Source organism: Lactuca virosa, chromosome 2 (genome assembly GCF_052849685.1).
Source record: "Lactuca virosa cultivar CGN04683 chromosome 2, Lactuca_virosa_CGN04683_v6, whole genome shotgun sequence".
In the NCBI taxonomy this organism is placed as follows: domain Eukaryota; kingdom Viridiplantae; phylum Streptophyta; class Magnoliopsida; order Asterales; family Asteraceae; genus Lactuca; species Lactuca virosa.
The window spans coordinates 290,679,923-290,699,609 of record NC_136427.1 but is presented as its reverse complement, the minus strand read 5'-3'; the positions used below and the strand labels follow the sequence as shown (position 1 = coordinate 290,699,609).

The window sequence follows — 19,687 nt, the reverse complement described above, 5'->3', positions numbered from 1 at the left end:
ACTTGTTTCAATACTGTTTGCATCTTGATCTGCCATGAACTGAAGCTATTCTTCATGGTAAACTTTTCGATCATTGTTTGGGGAACCATATTTTCAATGCAACAAAACCAAACAAGATGGATTCAACCCTTGCAGCAAAGAACTTCCTTTTACATACCCACGTAAAAAAGCAACCCTTTGTTCTTAAACCTCAAGAACACCGTTGGACTTGGACCTATTTAAGGACTTTTATCAAAATTCAAACACATTGTGTGCATTACGACATAATGGAAATAAGGCTAACAAACTATTATCAAACATACAAAAAACAAAACATTCAATTTATAATCCCGCAAAAACAACCCCTATATCCTAGAAGCAGATTTCAGGGGTAAAAGTGAAAAAACTAAATTAATTAGCACATATGTTGCGTCATCAACGCCTCCACCTAAAGCCATCTCCGTTTCTTTCGTATCTGTCTTTTCTGAGTCAGTCAGAAAAGACAAATGTTTTAAGATTACATGCGTATCTTCTTTGTGGCACAAGAAGGGCACTTGTACTGCTTAATGCTTTCGGCTTTGGCAGGTGTTATTTTCACACACTTACCATGATACCACCTCTCACAGATATCACAACCAATCCAGAACTCATCACCGCTGTAATTCCCGCCACAACACCCGCAAAAAGTTTCTCCATGCTCATCTTCTTCTTCTTCTTCCACGTAATTATCATCGTAAGGCGTTTGAGTGCTTCTTAGTTGACCATCGTTTGACCGCTGAAGATCAAAAGTATGTCTTAGATATTAATAAGAGAGAAACAGAAAGAGAGGGGTACGTATTAATGTAATATTACCTTTGTGTTGGACCTGGATTTGTTACCACTATCCATGTTTGGTTTGTCCTTGATGGGCTTTCGCTCTGTTACAACTTCAAATACAGTGGGTAGGTCGTTTATTAGGCTGAATAGACGCTTTCTGTTTTTAAGTCGGTTTTACAAATGTTAACACAATGTGACTTTATATTTTATAAAATGTTAAAATGAGTGAAAATATGGTTATTGGTTTACCTTTCATTCCTGTTAAGACGAGCGCCAAAATAGAAAGCAACAGATAGCAACCAAGAATCAGTATGCACAGCAATTAATGACAACCAATCTCTTATGTGCATTCCATCTCTTGCAAAATTAATCCCCAATGCAGGTTCTGGAAGCTCTGGAGGGACTTCCTCTGCTGGCAGTGTTACTTCCCATGTCTCATTTGGATGTCCATATAAACATAGATTCTCCTTCTCTACAGATGATAAAATTTATCAAATAAACTATGTTTAGTCATAAATTATAATATTTTTATTAAAAGATTAAGGATCCTATCGATTTCAAGTGGGTATATGATATAGCATTTATTAATGCTTTAAATTGAAAGGTAAACAGAAAGACTGGTAATTTTTCTGTGCTTCCAGTTACAAAGTTTGTGGTGTGAAAAACTTGGAATAAAGCTTCTCTCAGAAAGTGCATAGATGCAACATAAGATTACACCACTATACCTTTGTAAAGAAAGATACCCTTGACTTCTAGACCACACGCCACCACTTTCAAATCCCAAATATATACTTGCTTACACATATTGAACAGGAATAATTTTCATAAGCTTCAAATTTTTATCACTTCTAGCGTCCAAATTGATTTACATTTGATTTGAAACCAAACTCAACCATTCAACCAATTCTTTGTTCACGATTTCTACAAAGACTGTGTATGGATGTTAATTATCAGCCTAGTAAGTTAATATCAAAAGTTTTAACTGTAATTCTTTGTTAACGATGAAGTAGATAACATGCAATCGATGTTTCCAAATTGATGGTTACATATCATAAAAGTAAAGTCTGGGGGTGTGTATGTGAAGTAACCTGGATCGCAATTTGAGTAAAATTCATCAACATCTGCAAACAAGCGAGAGAGAACAAGTCAAATAAAAGTTGCAAAATTCAAAATAAGTTTATAATGTGAAAATAAAAAGAGTAAAAACAGCCCATGGAGGATAATAAGTACGTACCATAAGTGAGAGCTCGAACAATACCGGCGCGGCGAGCACTGTAATCCTTGAAGATCTCCTCGACGGAGCGTGGGCTGGAAGATATTGTTGCCATTTCCATAAATAGTAACAAAAAGTGAAGTTTTACAGATCTGAGAAACGGGCTGATGAGAAGAAACTAGAGATGAACGAAAGATTGAAATAGTTCCGCCATGAATGGATTTTAAGGTTGTGTTAAAAGACTTAAAAAGAGATCGCACGGTTTGTTAGGGGCAGTTGGGCGTCAGAAAGAGGGAAGGGGCAAAAATTGTCTATCTAAAGGAATTTTGACCTTGTTTATGGATCTAATAAATCTCACCCGTCCAATTTCTTTCTTATATGTTTGTAAAAACCAGGGCGGACGATATCGTCTCTCCATTTTAAATAGTTACATTTTTAATAACATAAAATATTAGAGCACTCGGTATCTGCGTGTTAAAGAGCCGTTATGGTTGATGTGGCTCGCAAAACGATTTTAAGATGCCATGAACGCCACCTCCTTACTCGTTAAGGGGGAGTTATGGTCTATCTCGTCACGGAATGAAACGAGAAAGTTGATTGGCTGTTCCTTTTTGACAATTGCAATCGGCATTAATTAAAAATAATTAATTAACTTTTTTTTACCTATAAATACATATTATATATCCTAATTGTGTTCACACAATTCTTCTCTTTTTCTATATTCTATACAATTTCAATTTTATTCTTCAAAAAGAAATTATGGATTCTTTCGACTCGTCCGACGATAACGATGACGATATGTTCATCACTATAATGTTTTTTTTTTTCTTTTTAGATTTGGATGTTATGTCTAATTTAAATGTTATGTTTTTTTACTATTTATTTATTATGTTTTATAAATGTATATATTTTTCTATAATTAAAAAAACTAAAAAAAATAAATAAAAATTATGACATGAAAATTTATGGGTGTTATAACATGTTGTTCGTACTCAACGCTCTTATAAATATATCTTAATTATAAACCTTTAGCTATCCAAAATACTTATAAATCGTTAATTTTTAGTTTTTAACTACACAACAGATTTAATATTATTATTTATATATTTATAATCTATTATAATAGATATTTATTTGTACTGTATTTGAAACTCTTTAAAATTCAAAATCTTATCTTAATAATGATTCTAGATTGTCTATTTATGTAAGATAAATGAAAAAAGATAGGTATCAACTAAATAGTGTAAGCTAGAAATGTATTAATTGAAAGTTGTAGAACTTGTGTATTAAGAGACCTCTAGAGTTTTAGTCAGTGGCGGAGCTAAATGGGACGTTGGGGGTACTACAGCATCCCCAAAATTGTTTGATGTACATAAAAAGATTTATTTGTAAACATGTTCTATTATTGTACCCCCAGCTTAAGATATTGTACCATATTTTTTAATGTCCGGGATATGATAACTACATAGAATATATATTGATAATGTTTGTACCCATATCAAAATTCTTGGCTCCGCCACTGGTTTTAATGGTTTACACAACACATTTAATATTATTACTTATATATCTATAATCTATTATAATAGATATCTATTTGTACTGTATTGTATTTGAAACTCTTTAAAATTTTCAAATCTTTTTTTAATAATGATTCTAGATTGTCTAATTAATGTAAGATAAATGAAAAAAGATAACTAAATAGTGTAAGCTAGAAATGTATTAATTGAAAGTTGCAGAACTTGTGTATTAACAGAGAACTCTAGAGTTTTAGTGGTTTAGTAATAAATAATACATTAATAAAGACTAGAACCAAAATATTATTATGCCGTTCAAAAACCTAAATTCTTTGATGTTTTGCTTCTTCTATAAGAATTGACCAACTTCGAAATTCATCTACCGGGAGAAATAAAATGTATTCTACAAGAATTTAAAAAGGTTCGACATCAATGATTCTGGGAGCTTAAAAATATTGTTTATAAGTTCTTAGTATAAATGTTTCAAAAGTTAGCATAAACACTCTTAAATTAGCAACATAAACAAAATCTACCAACTATACATTTTACAAAAATGTTTTACGGGCTTAGAAAACCGTACAAAAGAGATAGCAGATGATATAAACCTCTTTCCTCCTTTGATATCTTTCATGGAGTAAGCCAAAACATTATCATGATATCAAACATCATGACGGGTGCAAGTTTCAAGACAAAATTAGTAAAAATGAAATCAAAGAAGAAGTTAAATTGGGAATTAGAAAGTGGAACTAAGACGGCCTAAACAAATATTTTGCTTGTTTCAGTTGAAGATGTGATCGATATTTCAACTGTGTAATTGGATTTGAGACAAATATTATTGAAGAATTTAAACATGAAACGAAAAACATGGGGTCAATAGAAGACTTGGCAGAAATCAATCATATTACAGCATTCTATAGTGTAACAAGAAAATAGAAGGGATAGGAAGGTTGTTTGCAAGAGGAGTGGGCCGAGTGGCAGAAGAGGATGTGGTGGTGGGTGGGGTTTTGTGATAGGTATTAACGAAAGGCGAAGCGGAGGAAATAAACAGCATAATCACCAAAAATCCTAATCCTCAATTCATACCACCAAATTGACGCCTCCTTTTGGAGGTCGACGAACTCAAGGAAGAACAAAAAGGTGGAGGAAGCTTTGATCAATTTGACTGTCTACAAGAAGTATGGTTTGGCATGCATGAGTATACTGGCAATATGTTTTGTAACATCCAGATTTCTAGGAGGTGATTTCAGCTTGGAGGGGACCAAGGAGGTTGTGCATCTGGGGATTTCGAGCAAAAGACTTCATCTTTGAGGTATTATGTCGCCCCTTTATCTGTTTTGTTGAAGGAATCCATAGATGTAGAGTTTTTATGTCTTTTATTGGAAGGAGTTGTGAGAATATGGCCCCTGTTCACTTTGAGACTTCGGATCTGGACCCATAGTGGTCTAAAGAGCTTATTCCAGCTTGCTTTATGTTGAGCTATGAAGGCAATGAGCTCAGGTTGTTGTTTTTGGGGCTAAATCACCAAGTAAAGCCTCCTAGGCGTCACATGAGTGTCAAGATCCAAGCTTTACGTGATTATCAGGCTTGGGAAGGTCAGATCTATGGTTCTAAGGAACAGATCTGACCTCAGGAGGTCAATTGAGTTTGTGCATGACATGAACTCGCCGAGTCCAAGGGCAGACTCGGCGAGTAGGGTTAGGGTTTCCCGTGAATCACACAGTGAGTGACTTGCCGAATTGGGGGAATGACTCAGTGAGTCAAAAGGGGGATAGAGGACTCGAGTTCACGACTGAACTCGCCGAGTCACATTTGTGCACTCGGCGAGTCTGGTCAAGGGTTGACCGTTGACTTTTGTTGACTTTTTGGGTTTGGTCAACAATGGAACTTGTGGACTGTTTGAAGGGTAAAATAGCCTTTTAGCCTTCTTAGAGGACATGTGAGAGTCTAGTCTAGCCTAGAGAGTCGTGATTGATTGAGATGATTATGTTATGTGTATAGGCAGAGGCTAGATCAGTATATACACGGGCGGGATATTATCCGAGACATCCGAGGTGAGTCTTCTCACTATATATTACCTAGAGTGGTATTTATGTGTAGACCAGAGGGTCTTGTATGCTATGTGTATGTATGAGATTATGTGCATTGTGTTATATGTATGCTATGTGTTGTATAGACCGGACCGGAGGGTCCAACGATATAGATCGAACCGAAGGGTCCAACGATATAGACCGGACTGAAGGGTCCAACGATACAGACCGGACCGAAGGGTCCAACGATATAGACCGGACCGAAGGGTCCAACGATACAGACCGGACCGAAGGGTCCAACGAGCTATGACCGGACCAGAGGGTCCAACGAGCTACAGGACTGGAGGGTCCCGCTGAGACACATCGGACCGGAGGGTCGTAATGTAGCCTCGAGTGGCGTATGTGTTGTATGTGGTATATTGGGGAACTCACTAAGCTTTTATGCTTACAGTTGTTGTGTGATGTGTTTCAGGTACTAGTGAGGATCGCGAGAAGGCGCCGACATGATTCGTACACACGAGAGAGGATTTATTTATATGAGATCTTGGGACATGTTTTGTGATGATACAAAGATTTATTATGATTTTGTGATTTTTATGTGGTGGAAAGTATGTTTTGAAATGAAAAATTGTTTTGAAAAATTGGGTGTTACAAGTTGGTATCAAAGCCTTGGTTTGAGGGATTCGGGTGCATCTTCGGATGAATCCGAACTCAAACTGAGGAGATGAGAAAGTTTTCATAAAATAAACAATTTTTCTAAAAGAATAAAAGATTTTGAGAAAGGCAGAAGGAAGCAGTATGTACGATCAGCCAGCGCCCGAACGGTGATTTCCCAAAATACCCTTACCTTATGTGTTATGAGATATTATGAGATATTATGCATGCTAGAGTAGGCTAGGTGATCATATTAGGACTAGAGTGGCCTGATCTGTGATGCCTTAGCCTAGGAATGATTTTGCTGCTATATGATGCTTGAGAGCGAATAGGTAGCAGTTAGGAGCTGTTGGGAGGCCTACCGAAGGGTAGCCTATGCCAGTGAGATGTAGTGTACTTGTGATCTGGAATCCAAGGAGGAGGACTTAGAGTGAATGATGATGCGGTGTGGACGGTAGTATAGGGCCCGTACTACTAAAGACACCGGAGCAGTGTGCACCCTAAGTTCTTCCATTGGGTACTAAGGAGCAAGTAGGGTTGAGTTATCGAGTACGAGTATACTCGAGCGAGTCTCTGATATCTTGTGTTGTATTTCAGAGAGACATCATGGTTGGGACGCGCCACCAGCCAGGGACTAGCGAGGGGGTTGTGAGCGATGAGGAGCTCCGCCAGATGATTCATGATGAGGTGGCTGCTGCCATCCGCGCTGAGATTCCAGAGATGTTCGGGTCTATCAAGACCACGATGATGGAGGCTTTTGATGAGCGGTACGCCGCTCTTACTGATGCAGCTGTTGCTGCGGCCACCGCAGCCGTTGCTGCTGCCAGGCCGCAGGGGGGTAACTAGTTGTTGTACAGAGAGTTCAGCAACACGAAGCCACCAGAGTTTGATGGGACGCAGGATCCGATTGCTGCTATGAGATGGATTACCGATGTTGAGGGTTGTTTCTATACCTGCTCGTTTCCAGAGCATCTGAGGGTTCGGTTTGCGCTGAACCAGCTTCGCTTGGGAGCGAAGGACTGGTGGAAGTTTGTGACGGCAGACTTCACTACTGCAGAGCTGACTGCGGTGACCTGGGAGAGGTTCACCACGATGTTTCGAGATGAGTATGTTCCTCCAGTGGAGAGGGAGCGATTGGCTCAGGAGTTCTTGACCCTCAAACAGGGTACTGATTCGGTTACTGTGGTTACCCGGAAGTTTCATGAGAGGGCGATGTTCTGCCCTGAGCAGGTGTCTACTGAGCAGGCACGTATGAGCCGGTACTTGGGTGTTTTGAGGAGGGATATACGGGAGTTCGTGTCGAACTCGACTTATCGGACATTTGCTGAGCTCCAAGCAAATGCCCGGAAGAGGGAGATTGAGCTGGAGACGCAGGCCAGGGAGGAGGCCGAGTCTCAGAGGGTGGATCGGCGACCGGCACAGTCTCAGCCAGCAGCCAAGCGGGCAAAGCCCGCTGATTCGAGATCTGGGGGTCCGAAGGGCCGCACTTGTGGAAAGTGCGGCAAGAGCCACGAGGGGACATGCAGAGCTGGGGTGTGTTATAAGTGTGGGAAGGAGGGGCATTATGCGAGGGACTGCCCCAAGGGATTCACGGTTTGCTTTCATTGCAACCAGACCGGCCATCGGAAGGTCGAGTGCCCACAGCTACTGCAGAGATCAGCGCAGGGATCTGCGCCTGCTGTTCGAGCTACAGAGAGTCGGCCGGCAAAGGCCGAGGCGCCGAAGGCTCGCGGGAGAGCCTTCCAGTTGACAGCGGAGGAGGTCCGCGCAGCACCCGATGTGGTAGCTGGTATGTATTCTTTCCTCGGTTTATATTGAGTTTGTGATATTATGCTTATTTTGAGGTATGCATAGGTACATTTCTTGTGTGTTCTGTACCTGCTTTGGTGTTGTTTGACTCGGGTGCGAGTCGGTCATTTGTGTCGATAGCGTTTAGTCGACACATCAGTGTTCAGCGAGAGGCGTTGAGTCGACCTCTACGAGTTTCTATAGCCGACAAGCGAGCAGTGTATGCTAGTGATGTGATTCGAGGATGTGTACTCGAGATCTTCGGTGTCGAGTTCCCGATAGATCTGGTCCCGATTGCTATGGGGGACGTATGTGTCATAGTAGGCATGGATTGGTTGAGCCGATTTGGGGCTGTGATAGACTGCGAGCGACAGTTGGTGACGATACGAGACCCCAGTGGGGGAGTACTTACGGTGTACGGCGAGGGTACCCGTTCTGGCTCAGCATTTTGTTCGGCCGCTAGAGCGAGGCAGAGTCTACAGCAGGGCTGTAGTGGGTTTGTGGCTTATGTGGTGGATACGAGAGTAGATGCAGAGAGACCGAGGTCGGTCGATGAGGTTCCGATAGTGCGTGAGTTCCCGGATGTTTTCCCCGAGGAGTTGCCGGGTGTACCTCCCGAGAGGCAGGTAGAGTTCCGTATTGACTTGGTTCCGGGGGCAGCGCCTATCGCCAAGGCGCCCTATCGCCTTGCGCCACCAGAGATGCAGGAGTTATCCTCGCAGCTTCAGGAGCTGCTGGGGAAGGGGTTTATACGGCCGAGTAGCTCGCCGTGGGGAGCGCCGATCCTTTTTGTCAAGAAAAAGGATGGCTCACACCGGATGTGCATTGATTACAGGGAACTGAACAAACTGACGGTCAAAAACCGTTACCCCTTACCGAGGATCGACGATTTATTCGATCAGTTGCAGGGAGCGTCTTGGTTTTCCAAGATCGACTTGAGGTCTGGATATCATCAGATGAGAGTACGAGATGAGGATATCCAGAAGACAGCATTCAGGACTCGTTACGGGCATTACGAGTTCGTGGTGATGCCTTTCGGGCTCACCAATGCACCGGTGGCATTCATGGATCTCATGAACAGAGTATGCAGACCGATGTTGGATCGTTCGGTGATCGTGTTCATCGATGACATATTGGTGTATTCGAGATCCAGAGAGCAGCATGAGGAGCATTTGAGAGAGTTACTTGGAGTTTTGAGATCGGAGAGGCTTTATGCCAAATTCTCCAAGTGTGATTTCTGGTTACGAGAGGTCCGGTTCCTAGGGCACCTCGTTAACCAGAATGGGATTTTGGTCGATCCGGCCAAGATTGAGGCAGTGATGAGTTGGGAGGTGCCGAGATCCCCCACCGAGATCAGGAGTTTCCTCGGGTTGGCCGGCTATTATAGGAGATTTATCAGGGATTTCTCCAAGATCGTCGTGCCACTCACCAGATTGACCCGGAAGGGTGTTGCTTTTTCATGGGGCCCAGAGCAGCAGGCCTCCTTCGAGACACTTCGCCAGAGACTGTGCGAAGCCCCGGTGTTAGCCCTTCCGGAGGGAATGGAGGACTTTGTGGTGTATTGTGACGCATCGATATCGGGGCTGGGAGCGGTGCTAATGCAGAGAGGGCATGTGATAGCATACGCATCAAGACAGCTGAAGCCTCACGAGGCGAGGTATCCCACCCACGATCTGGAGCTGGGGGCAGTAGTGTTCGCCCTCAATATCTGGCGTCACTACATGTACGGGGTTCGGTGTACCATATACACGGACCATAAGAGCTTGAAGTATTTGATGGATCAGCCCAACCTGAACATGCGTCAGAGGAGATGGTTGGATGTGGTGAAGGACTATGATTGCGAGATCCTGTACCACCCGGGCAAAGCTAATGTTGTAGCTGATGCCCTGAGTCGCAGGGCGGAGAGTGCCCCGATACGAGATGTTTGTATGAGATTGACAGTGATGACTCCGGTGTTGGACACCATTCGAGGGGCGCAGGCTGAGGCCATTAGGCCGGAGAACCGGAAGAGAGAGCGGGTTATCAGACAGGTATCGGAGTTCGTTACCGATGGTCGAGGACTTACGACCTTTCAGGGTCGGATTTGGGTACCGTTCGTGGGTGGAACGCGTACCATCTTGATGGAGGAGGCGCATAGATCGAGGTTCTCGATCCATCCCGGGGCCACTAAGATGTATTTGGACCTGAAGAGAGAGTATTGGTGGCCCTGTATGAAGAGGGATGTTGCATGGTTCGTAGAGAGGTGCTTGACCTGTCGCAGAGTTAAGGCCGAGCACCAAAGACCGCATGGTAAATTGCAGCCGTTGGAGGTTCCCGAATGGAAATGGGAACAGATTACCATGGATTTTATCACCAAATTGCCGAGGACTGCTAGGGGCGTCGATGCAATTTGGGTGATTGTGGACAGGTTGACGAAGAGCGCTCACTTCCTTGCTATCAGTGAGAGCTTTTCCGCTGAGAGGTTGGCAGAGTTGTACGTGAGGGAGGTGGTATCACGGCATGGAGTGCCGATCTCGATCGTCTCAGATCGAGATGTGCGTTTCACTTCCAGATTCTGGAAGAAGTTTCATGATGAGTTGGGTACGAGGCTGCATTTTAGTACCGCATACCACCCACAGACAGACGGGCAGAGTGAGCGGACGATTCAGACGCTCGAGGACATGCTTCGGGCATGTGTATTGGACTTTGGAGGGAGTTGAGACACATATTTACCCTTGGCAGAGTTTTCCTACAACAACAACCATCATTCGAGCATCGGTATGCCACCCTTTGAGCTGTTGTATGGGAGGAGGTGTCGGACTCCCATTTGTTGGGGTGAGGTCGAGCAACGTGTGATGGGTAGTACGGAGATTGTGCTTCAGACGACCGAGCAGATTCAGCAGGTCAGGCAGAGGTTACTGACGGCCCAGAGCCGTCAGAAGAGTTATGCGGATAGACGACGGTCCGAGCTCGAATTTCAGGTTGGTGACTTCGTCCTCCTGAAGGTATCTCCTTGGAAATGAGTGATCCGATTCAGGAAGAGAGGCAAGTTGGGGCCTCGGTATATTGGTCCTTTCAGGGTGATCGCCAGGGTGGGCAGAGTAGCGTATCGTTTGGAACTACCTGCGGAGTTGAGTCAGATTCATGATACCTTCCACGTATCTCAGTTGAGGAAGTGTATCGCCGATGAGTCGGCAGTGGTTCCCCTTGAGGACATTCAGGTGGATGCGAGCCTGAACTATGTTGAGAGGCCGATCGCGATTCGGGATAGGAGGATCAAGGTTTTGAGGAACAACGAGGTGTCATTGGTTCAGGTCCAGTGGCAACATCGGAAGGGGTCCGAGCTGACTTGGGAGCCGGAGTTAGAGATGCGTGAACAGTACCCAGAGTTATTTGCTGAGAGAGACTTCGAGGGCGAAGTCTGATTCTAGTGGGGGAGAATTGTAACATCCGGATTTCTAGGAGGTGATTCCAGCTTGGAGGGGACCAAGAAGGTTGTGCATCTGGGGATTTCAAGCAAAAGACTTCATCTTTGAGGTATTATGTCGCCCCTTTATCTGTTTTGTTGAAGGAATCCATAGATGTAGAGTTTTTATGTCTTTTATTGGAAGGAGTTGTGAGAATATGGCCCCTATTCACTTTGAGACTTCGGATTTGGACCCATAGTGGTCTAAAGAGCTTATTCCAGCTTGCTTTATGTTGAGCTATGGAGGCAATGAGCTCAGGTTGTTGTTTTTGGGGCTAAATCACCAAGTAAAGCCTCCTAGGCGTCACATGAGTGTCAAGATCCAAGCTTTACGTGATTATCAGGCTTGGGAAGGTCAGATCTATGGTTCTAAGGAACAGATCTGACCTCAGGAGGTCAATTGAGTTTGTGCATGACATGAACTCGCCGAGTCCAAGGGCAGACTCGGCGAGTAGGGTTAGGGTTTCCCGTGAATCACACAGTGAGTGACTTGCCGAATTGGGGGAATGACTCAGTGAGTCAGAAGGGGGATAAAGGACTCGAGTTCATGACTGAACTCGCCGAGTCACATTTGTGCACTCGGCGAGTCTGGTCAAGGGTTGACCGTTGACTTTTGTTGACTTTTTGGGTTTGGTCAACAATGGAACTTGTGGACTGTTTGAAGGGTAAAATAGCCTTTTAGCCTTCTTAGAGGACATGTGAGAGTCTAGTCTAGCCTAGAGAGTCGTGATTGATTGAGATGATTATGTTATGTGTATAGGCAGAGGCTAGATCAGTATATATACGGGCGGGATATTATCCTAGACATCCGAGGTGAGTCTTCTCACTATACATTACCTAGAGTGGTATTTATGTGTAGACCAGAGGGTCTTGTATGCTATGTGTATGTATGAGATTATGTGCATTGTGTTATATGTATGCTATGTGTTGTATAGACTGGACCGGAGGGTCCAACGATATAGATCGAACCGAAGGGTCCAACGATATAGACCGGACCGAAGGGTCCAACGATACAGACCGGACCGAAGGGTCCAACGAGCTATGACCGGACCAGAGGGTCCAACGAGCTACGGGACTGGAGGGTCCCGCTGAGACACATCGGACCGGAGGGTCGTAATGTAGCCTCGAGTGGCGTATGTGTTGTATGTGGTATATTGGGGAACTCACTAAGCTTTTATGCTTACAGTTGTTGTGTGATGTGTTTCAGGTACTAGTGAGGATCGCGGGAAGGCGCCGGCATGATTCGTACACACGAGAGAGGATTTATTTATATGAGATCTTGGGACATGTTTTGTGATGATACAGAGATTTATTATGATTTTGTGATTTTTATGTGGTGGAAAGTATGTTTTGAAATGAAAAATTGTTTTGAAAAATTGGGTGTTACATGTTTGATGGTCATCTCCTACACCAAAGGACATTATGCTTCAAAGGTATAACTCTAAACACCCTATGATTGTGTTTAGTTGATTCTAGTTGTCTAAGTAGATCTGTTCTTGGGGTTTGAAAAAAAAACTATTTTCATTATGTTTTTTGTTTATTAAAGAAGAAAGTTTTACATATATGTTGCGGGTAAACGAGCAACAAGTTGTGCCACAACCTTTTTTTGGATAGCAAAACTAATATGTAACTTGAAGGTCTAACCCATCTTTTGGACCCATCCCAATCAATCCAAGTACAACCTCGTTTGGATCCACCTTGAGGAACATAATCATAAAATTTCACTACAAAAGACCCAAGGATTTGTGAAAATTTCTCATGGCAACTCGAGCAACGTACTTTCCATCATTCGGTGCCTATTGTTGTGTATTTCCTAATGGGGTGTTTGATTAATAGATAAAGTAACTTGGGAAACGGAATATAGTTACGAACTCGAAGGAGAATTATAATACATGCATTACATAGTATATACATTTTGGTTAGTATGATTTACCAGTTGTTATGTATTTCCTAATGTGGTGTTTGATTAAATTCAACAAGTGGCATATGGCATTGGAAACAATACACTGATTGCATTTAGCCGTTTATATATCCATCTCAAGTAGCAGGGGAAAAAAAGCTTGTTGCCATTGTTGGCTCGACATGGATACACCAAAAAAGCTTGGATTTAAGCACAAACGTATTGTGTAACTGTGTCACACCCCGAAACCATGATGGCGGAATCGTTCCGGGGTGGAGGACGTCATGCGTAGTATCACAACATTTGTATAGCAAACATAGTAAACACAACCAGACATTGAATACATATATGAAAAAGTTTACATTGTTTAATACATAGTTTTATCCATATCAAAAGTAACATAGAAGGACGCGACTCTAACACTTCGTCTTCTCCGAACTCCTGGAAGTACCTGTTTACTAATTCCCTGAGAATACAAGCAGTTTTGAGAGAGTATCAGTATAAAGCTGGTGAGTTCATAAGCATTTTAGTTTTGGTGGAAAATGTTCTTTGAATCCTTTTGAAAAGTGTTCCTCAAGAAAATCCTATATTTTCTTATGAAAAGCGGTTTAGAAACAATGTCTATTAGTAGAAAATAAACCATCAGTTTTAGAAAATGCCGGTGTTATCTTGGGAAAATCCTATATTTTCCCTAAAAACTGGTTATCCGTACTAGAGGTAGAGATGTAAGTTTTGAAAACCCATGATTACTATCAGTATATATATGAAAGTAGTTTTATTAATCAAAATAAAACAAGTGAAGAGTAGAGTCCGTAAACAAAGTTAGTTTATACTTATTTGTGAGTCGTATAACCATACTTGATATGACCGAGAGACCTTTATAACATTCTTCAGGCGTTAAGCTAAATGACATTTGTTCACCACAGGCGTGCCCGCCTAACTGTAGCTAGCAGTTCTGGTGTGGGATTGTCAGTCCCGAATAGATCTATTCACAAATCTCACGCTCTCCCTCCAGGAGACTCTGGTTATACTGAGATAGGATTTATCACTATACACCTAAGGGTACAGTATTGAAGTAGAGCCTCACAATTATGTATAATCTAGTTTACTAGCGAGAAGCAGTATAAAACAATGATTATCCTTGAATAATAGTACTTTATACTCCTGAGAAAATATATAACATAAACTAAATCTGCCATAGTTTATATATATTCATTTATGAAATCTGATTAGGTAGAGATGCCTAGAGGGTTATCCCAAACTATACTCATTATAGTTTATTAGAGTTGATATAGAGCTGCTTTGTAAAAACCTTTCTGAAAGCTATGAAGTTAGATTTCCAAAATAGTAGTTTCCTTTATGCTCAACATATTACAAAAAAAGATAAAATATCCGAATATGTTATTAACGTGGAAATCATTGGACTGCATTAATAAGTTTAAAACTTAATAAAATACTTTGAGTTTGGCTTGTATTCCCCCCCTGAAAACATTAAAAATACGGAAAATGTAGGGGTATGAACTCACCTTTGGAAGATGTTTCGAAGGTAGATTCGCGTAAGGACAAGAAGTTCCACGACTGAATTACCGAGACACAACGAGTCCTAAATGACAATTAGAGACATATATAGCCATGAATATAGTGTTTAGAAGCAACTAAATGCAAGGGAACCCCTTTAGGGACTAGGAAACACTTGAACCAAGTGTTGGAATCACATGTGATTCACCTAAGGGAAGTGTACGGCCCATATGAAGTGTGTGCGGTCGTGGGTGTGCGGCCAGGTGGCGTGTACGGTTGCACACAGGAGTGTACGGCCGTACAGAGGGTATGTGCGGCCGTACACAGGGGTGTGCGGCCGTACACCCTTCATATATGCTCCAAGAGTCGATTTTTCAGCGTTTTAAGGTTCAAACCAAGTCCAACTAGAAGATAGGGGATCAAACTCTCACTTTGGAGGTTCTTTGAGGTGTGTACGGCCACCTTATGAAGGTGTGCGGCCGTACACCTTCATGTGATGAAGAACATGATGAACTTTGATGATTAAGGGCTTAGATCAATGGGTCCTTCATGTATGATAAGTTAGGTGATGGAAAACTCACGTTTTTGAGGCCTTGAGAGTATTCTTGGATGAAGTTTTTAGAGAGAGAAAGTAGAGTGCAGCCAAATGAAAGGAATGAGTGAAGGGGTCACCCTATATAAATAGGGATGAGTGTGCGGCTGGAGGATGGGTGTGCGACCGTACACTCATGTGTGCGGCCGTACACACCTTCCAAGAGGGTGTATGGCCCGGTTTTCTCACTATGGGACGTGCTGACTCATTCCTAAACTCAACGTTGGTCAAATGCAAGCTTAGAACACTTAAACGGACCCTTAAACGGTGATAAAAGGTAACGGAATCAAGTTCAATATTGATAAAGTTGACCAAGCGTACAGAATAAAAGTTTCGGGTTGTCACAAACTGACACCAGCGTCACAAATTTAAGCACAATCCCTATATGTAATGAAATGCATGCGTAATGTAGTTGTTAACTTGTTATATACATAAAATGATATAGAAACCATAGTAAAAATGCATGAAATACAACTTAAAATCGACATACTTGAAATATATTCCATCATCCACATACTTGAAATGACAAAAAATAGACCAAGACATTTAAAGCATAATTTCCATCCTAAACATTTGTAGTATATACAAAAGGTACAAGTTTTACAATCTTTCATATGAAAGCTACATCGACAATACAAACAACTATCCTAGAAACTCACATAATTCTGTAGCATGCATCTAGACTATTATACACCAAGAAGCCGACTTCAAGGAAACACAACACCACACCCTATTCCACAAACGAGTTTCCGTGTACTTCTTTTCGCAAAGAATCTGTTTTCACGACCCCAACAATAGAAGAAACGTCAAAAAAAGTCCAAATAACTCTATTTACTAACACTAAGTTGCTAAATTATACACTTCATCATGTCATTATGATAGAATCAGGAAGGAGAACTCCGGCAGGCTGCTCCTCCAGCAGCTCAGCCACCATAAGCTTCATGACAGAGTTAGAACCAAGTCCATACTTCCTCTGAGCTCTGGCAAATGCATCGCCTAGAATCCGCTCGATCCAATCCTCCATTTTTGTCATCTCCAGAAAACACGAAGCTTTAAGAATCTGCTCCATCAATCTATAATCAATTTCTAGCAAACAATCCGACCCGACAACTTTCTCAAAACAATCACCAATTCGCTTCACAATCTTCTCGGAAATTTCATCGAAATCAAACGGTTTAAAAACCACCTTTTCATCCACATTCTCAAGAAGATCTTCCAACCATGAATTCGAGTTTGCAAGAGCAGGATCACTGTCTTCCGCCACCAGATTCAAATCCAGGTAGAGGTTGTTCGTGGTGGTCCGGTAGCCACGTTTTGCAGCCTCCAAGCCACCATTGAGCTTCCTCTTGTTCTTGCAAATCGGTGAACCGGGTCGGTTAATCCGCACCACTTTTGGGCTCGGTTTCATTTCACCGAGGTCAAACCCAATCGACACGCGAATGGACCCGTGTCCACTGTTTAAAACATTTTCCTCAGTATAGTCAACACCCTCAAGATCGTGTCCAAATAATTTTGAAGTCAACACAAAGATCGCATTGCCGATGCTTACTTCCCTGAAATGGGAGTCTGAAAATTTCCTAGTGCTTGCAGCTCGGGACAAATGTTGTTGAGTTAATGCATCGGCCTTATCGATATTTTCAAGGAAAACAATCGATAATGGTTTTTTTGAAATTTCATCTGCGATGAAATCGATCACGTTTTTCCCTCTTGACTTTCGATCACAACTGTTGATGAAATCTTGACTGCTTAGATCGATACAGATCATGTTCTCCCTGTCACCCAGCAATACTTCAGCAAGAGCGGTAGCGGTTTTGTTTTTGGCAACTCTATCCGGTCCAACAAAACCGAACCAGATGCCACCCCGGTTGGGTGCCGGTTGAGCTCTGCAACGAGCTATGGTTTGACTAATGACACCAAGAGCCTCTTCTTGTCTGCCAACCCTTTTCAACATGGAAGAATACAACAATTTAGAATCTTTCTGATCGAATGAGGATGAAGTAAGGTTTACCCCCAATCCCAGATCAGTTGTTACCGAACGATCACTTGAAGCTGAAAGGGTGGAGACGATTGGTGAATCTTTAACGATTCGGGAGTTTGGATTTGAAATTGCATCGGATTGGCTTTCGATCGAAGATGTGTTTTGATTGGTGGTTTCGAGGACTTGAAAGCCTACGACAGAAGGAACACGTGGTCCGACAGTATATGTTGCTTTAGGTAACATCTGCATGTAAGGTTCGTAATGATGAAGACGCTGACAGATGCTCTGCCATTTCTTTTGCAGGCCGACAACTTTGGCGTTCAAAATAACAGGATCGTCTTGGGTTTGCACGATATCCGATTCGGGGTTTGCGCAAAGTTGAGAAGTCTGTAGCCAAGAAGGTAAGGATGATCGATAATGGTCTGAAACCGACTCATTTAGTCGTTCTTTAGAAATAGCATTTACTTCTAGCTTAAGCTTGTCATCACAAATGTGACATAGAGATCCAGAATGGTTTGAGAACCTTAATGGAGTCCTGATATCAGATGGCATAGAAAAGAATCCTCCAAATGGAACAAATGACTCCAATAGGCTGCAAATATATACCAACATGCAGATCATGATTAAAAGATTAGAGTGTACTTTATATAATATATAATAGAATTTGGATCTTTTGAGACTGATTATTCGAAGTTTCACCTGGATTTTGGGAATGTTTCAGCCATGCCAGGTCCGATTGAATTGATAGGAAGAACATGGAGGTTCCACTCTTCTTCAACGGTAGGAAATTTCTTGAAAAAGTGCATACAAATCTCATGGCTTTCTGCAGATCCAATCAACCAGACTCTGCCACCGTGAACCGCCAGCAAACCACCCAATGTCTTTACCAGAAAGCTGACGGCGTCTGATGAATTATCGCCCGTTAAAGCCTTCAAATCTCCATATTCGACTACAACACCAGGCCCTATGCTCTGTTTCAGAACATTACCCACCTCCTCTAACCTTAATCTCAACAAGGTCGCGCCAGAATTCCCATTACCACTATTCAGAATCTCATCTTTAATGGAAATAACAGTTACACCTAATAATTCTGGTGGGCAAAACGAAAAGGCACCAATTTTGGGTTTCTGTAACATTTCTAAGAAAACCTTAACTGCATCAATGGCGGATGGACCAACAAGTAGTGGGTTATTCCGGGTTTTTCCGTGGTTTCTAACGAGAACTTCGTTGATTCTTTTACAGATTTCGTTGTTTTCTGAAAACCCATGAAATGGAAAACTGAAATTATTGGTTAGATTACATAGGAAAATCGGCTGGCCCTTAAAACGAAGGAGTTGACGATGAATTGGTCGAAGTATGGATAATTTGATATCCGAATTCCTGAACCCGGATTCTCCAAATACCCGACTCACAACCGGGTCATCGAGTATCGACAGAATCAAATTCTGCAACTCAACTTTCACCATGGAAACCGAAGCTGACGACGGAGAACACGCCGCCGTTTGCTGATACAAATGAAAATTCTCAGGCTGACGCCTCTGATTCGCCTGAGATCGTTTAATAGCCGCCATAAGCGAATTCGAAACCGGAGGCTCCTCCACTCGCTGCGGAGTCGACGGTAACCGATCTAATGACACACCCAAGCACAGCTCAAGCGCTTTGAACTGGATGCGTGACGCGTACGTGCTGTTCCTCGCGCGGCCACATGCCTCCCGGAGAGGGGAGGAAGGAAGTGCGAGTAAGGCGGAGACGGCATGAAGCGACGACGTTTGAGAGTGGCAACGGCGGTGAGCGATGGACACCGCCTCGTCTAAAACTTGTACTGCCTCGGGACCTAAGCATTGCCGGGCCATATTTACCGGCGTCGGCATCCCTGACTGCCACCACAGATGAGGAGTGAAGCGTATGGAATAAATATTATTTAATTAATATAAATTGATCAATTAAAGATCTTGAACCAAGGGAGAACAAGAAGGGACAAGGGAATATATTTAAAAATTATGAATTTGGGGATGTATATATAATCAAAAGCTCAAGCATACAAAAAGTGTCCATGTCTCAAAATACCTCATTTTAATTAAATATATAATAATTAAATTAACACCGATCATCGGTCACTATTTGTATTTTCATATTTTTATTTACCCTTTTAACACAATAATAATATAAGACGGATTAATTTAGTTTTGCATATGTGAGTTAAATTGAGCTCATAAAAGAACTATTTAAAGAAAGGTGTGGGTAGGGTGATGGGGGTGGAAGG

The 19,687-nt window shown here is 42.3% G+C and overlaps 2 protein-coding genes across 2 annotated transcripts; both read right to left on the bottom strand.

Annotated features, from left to right (window-relative positions):
• Positions 1–299: 299 nt before the first annotated feature.
• On the bottom strand, positions 300–2,361 carry AL1 (alfin-like 1). The gene is made up of 5 exons (XM_079080906.1): positions 2,030–2,361; positions 1,884–1,916; positions 1,045–1,267; positions 832–952; positions 300–754 (listed from the first exon to the last, which is right to left on the bottom strand). The coding sequence occupies exons 1-5, from the start codon at positions 2,127–2,129 to the stop codon at positions 497–499; spliced, it is 735 nt and encodes a 244-aa protein (XP_078937032.1). The 5' UTR covers positions 2,130–2,361; the 3' UTR covers positions 300–496.
• Positions 2,362–15,991: 13,630 nt separating this feature from the next.
• On the bottom strand, positions 15,992–19,425 carry LOC145161396 (protein SMAX1-LIKE 6-like). The gene is made up of 2 exons (XM_079080905.1): positions 18,124–19,425; positions 15,992–18,016 (listed from the first exon to the last, which is right to left on the bottom strand). The coding sequence occupies exons 1-2, from the start codon at positions 19,293–19,295 to the stop codon at positions 16,312–16,314; spliced, it is 2,877 nt and encodes a 958-aa protein (XP_078937031.1). The 5' UTR covers positions 19,296–19,425; the 3' UTR covers positions 15,992–16,311.
• Between the last annotated feature and the right edge of the window lie 262 nt (positions 19,426–19,687).

Excerpts from the sequence above, each read along its gene's own strand:
- LOC145161396 (XM_079080905.1), bottom strand. The coding sequence starts at position 19,295 with ATGCCGACGCCGGTAAATATGGCCCGGCAATGCTTAGGTCCCGAGGCA. Across the intron at positions 18,017-18,123 it reads GAAACATTCCCAAAATCCAG|CCTATTGGAGTCATTTGTTC; the intron begins GTGAAACTTCGA and ends ATATATTTGCAG.
- AL1 (XM_079080906.1), bottom strand. The coding sequence starts at position 2,129 with ATGGAAATGGCAACAATATCTTCCAGCCCACGCTCCGTCGAGGAGATC. Across the intron at positions 1,268-1,883 it reads TTACTCAAATTGCGATCCAG|AGAAGGAGAATCTATGTTTA; the intron begins GTTACTTCACAT and ends TATCATCTGTAG. Across the intron at positions 953-1,044 it reads CGTCTTAACAGGAATGAAAG|AAAGCGTCTATTCAGCCTAA; the intron begins GTAAACCAATAA and ends ACTTAAAAACAG.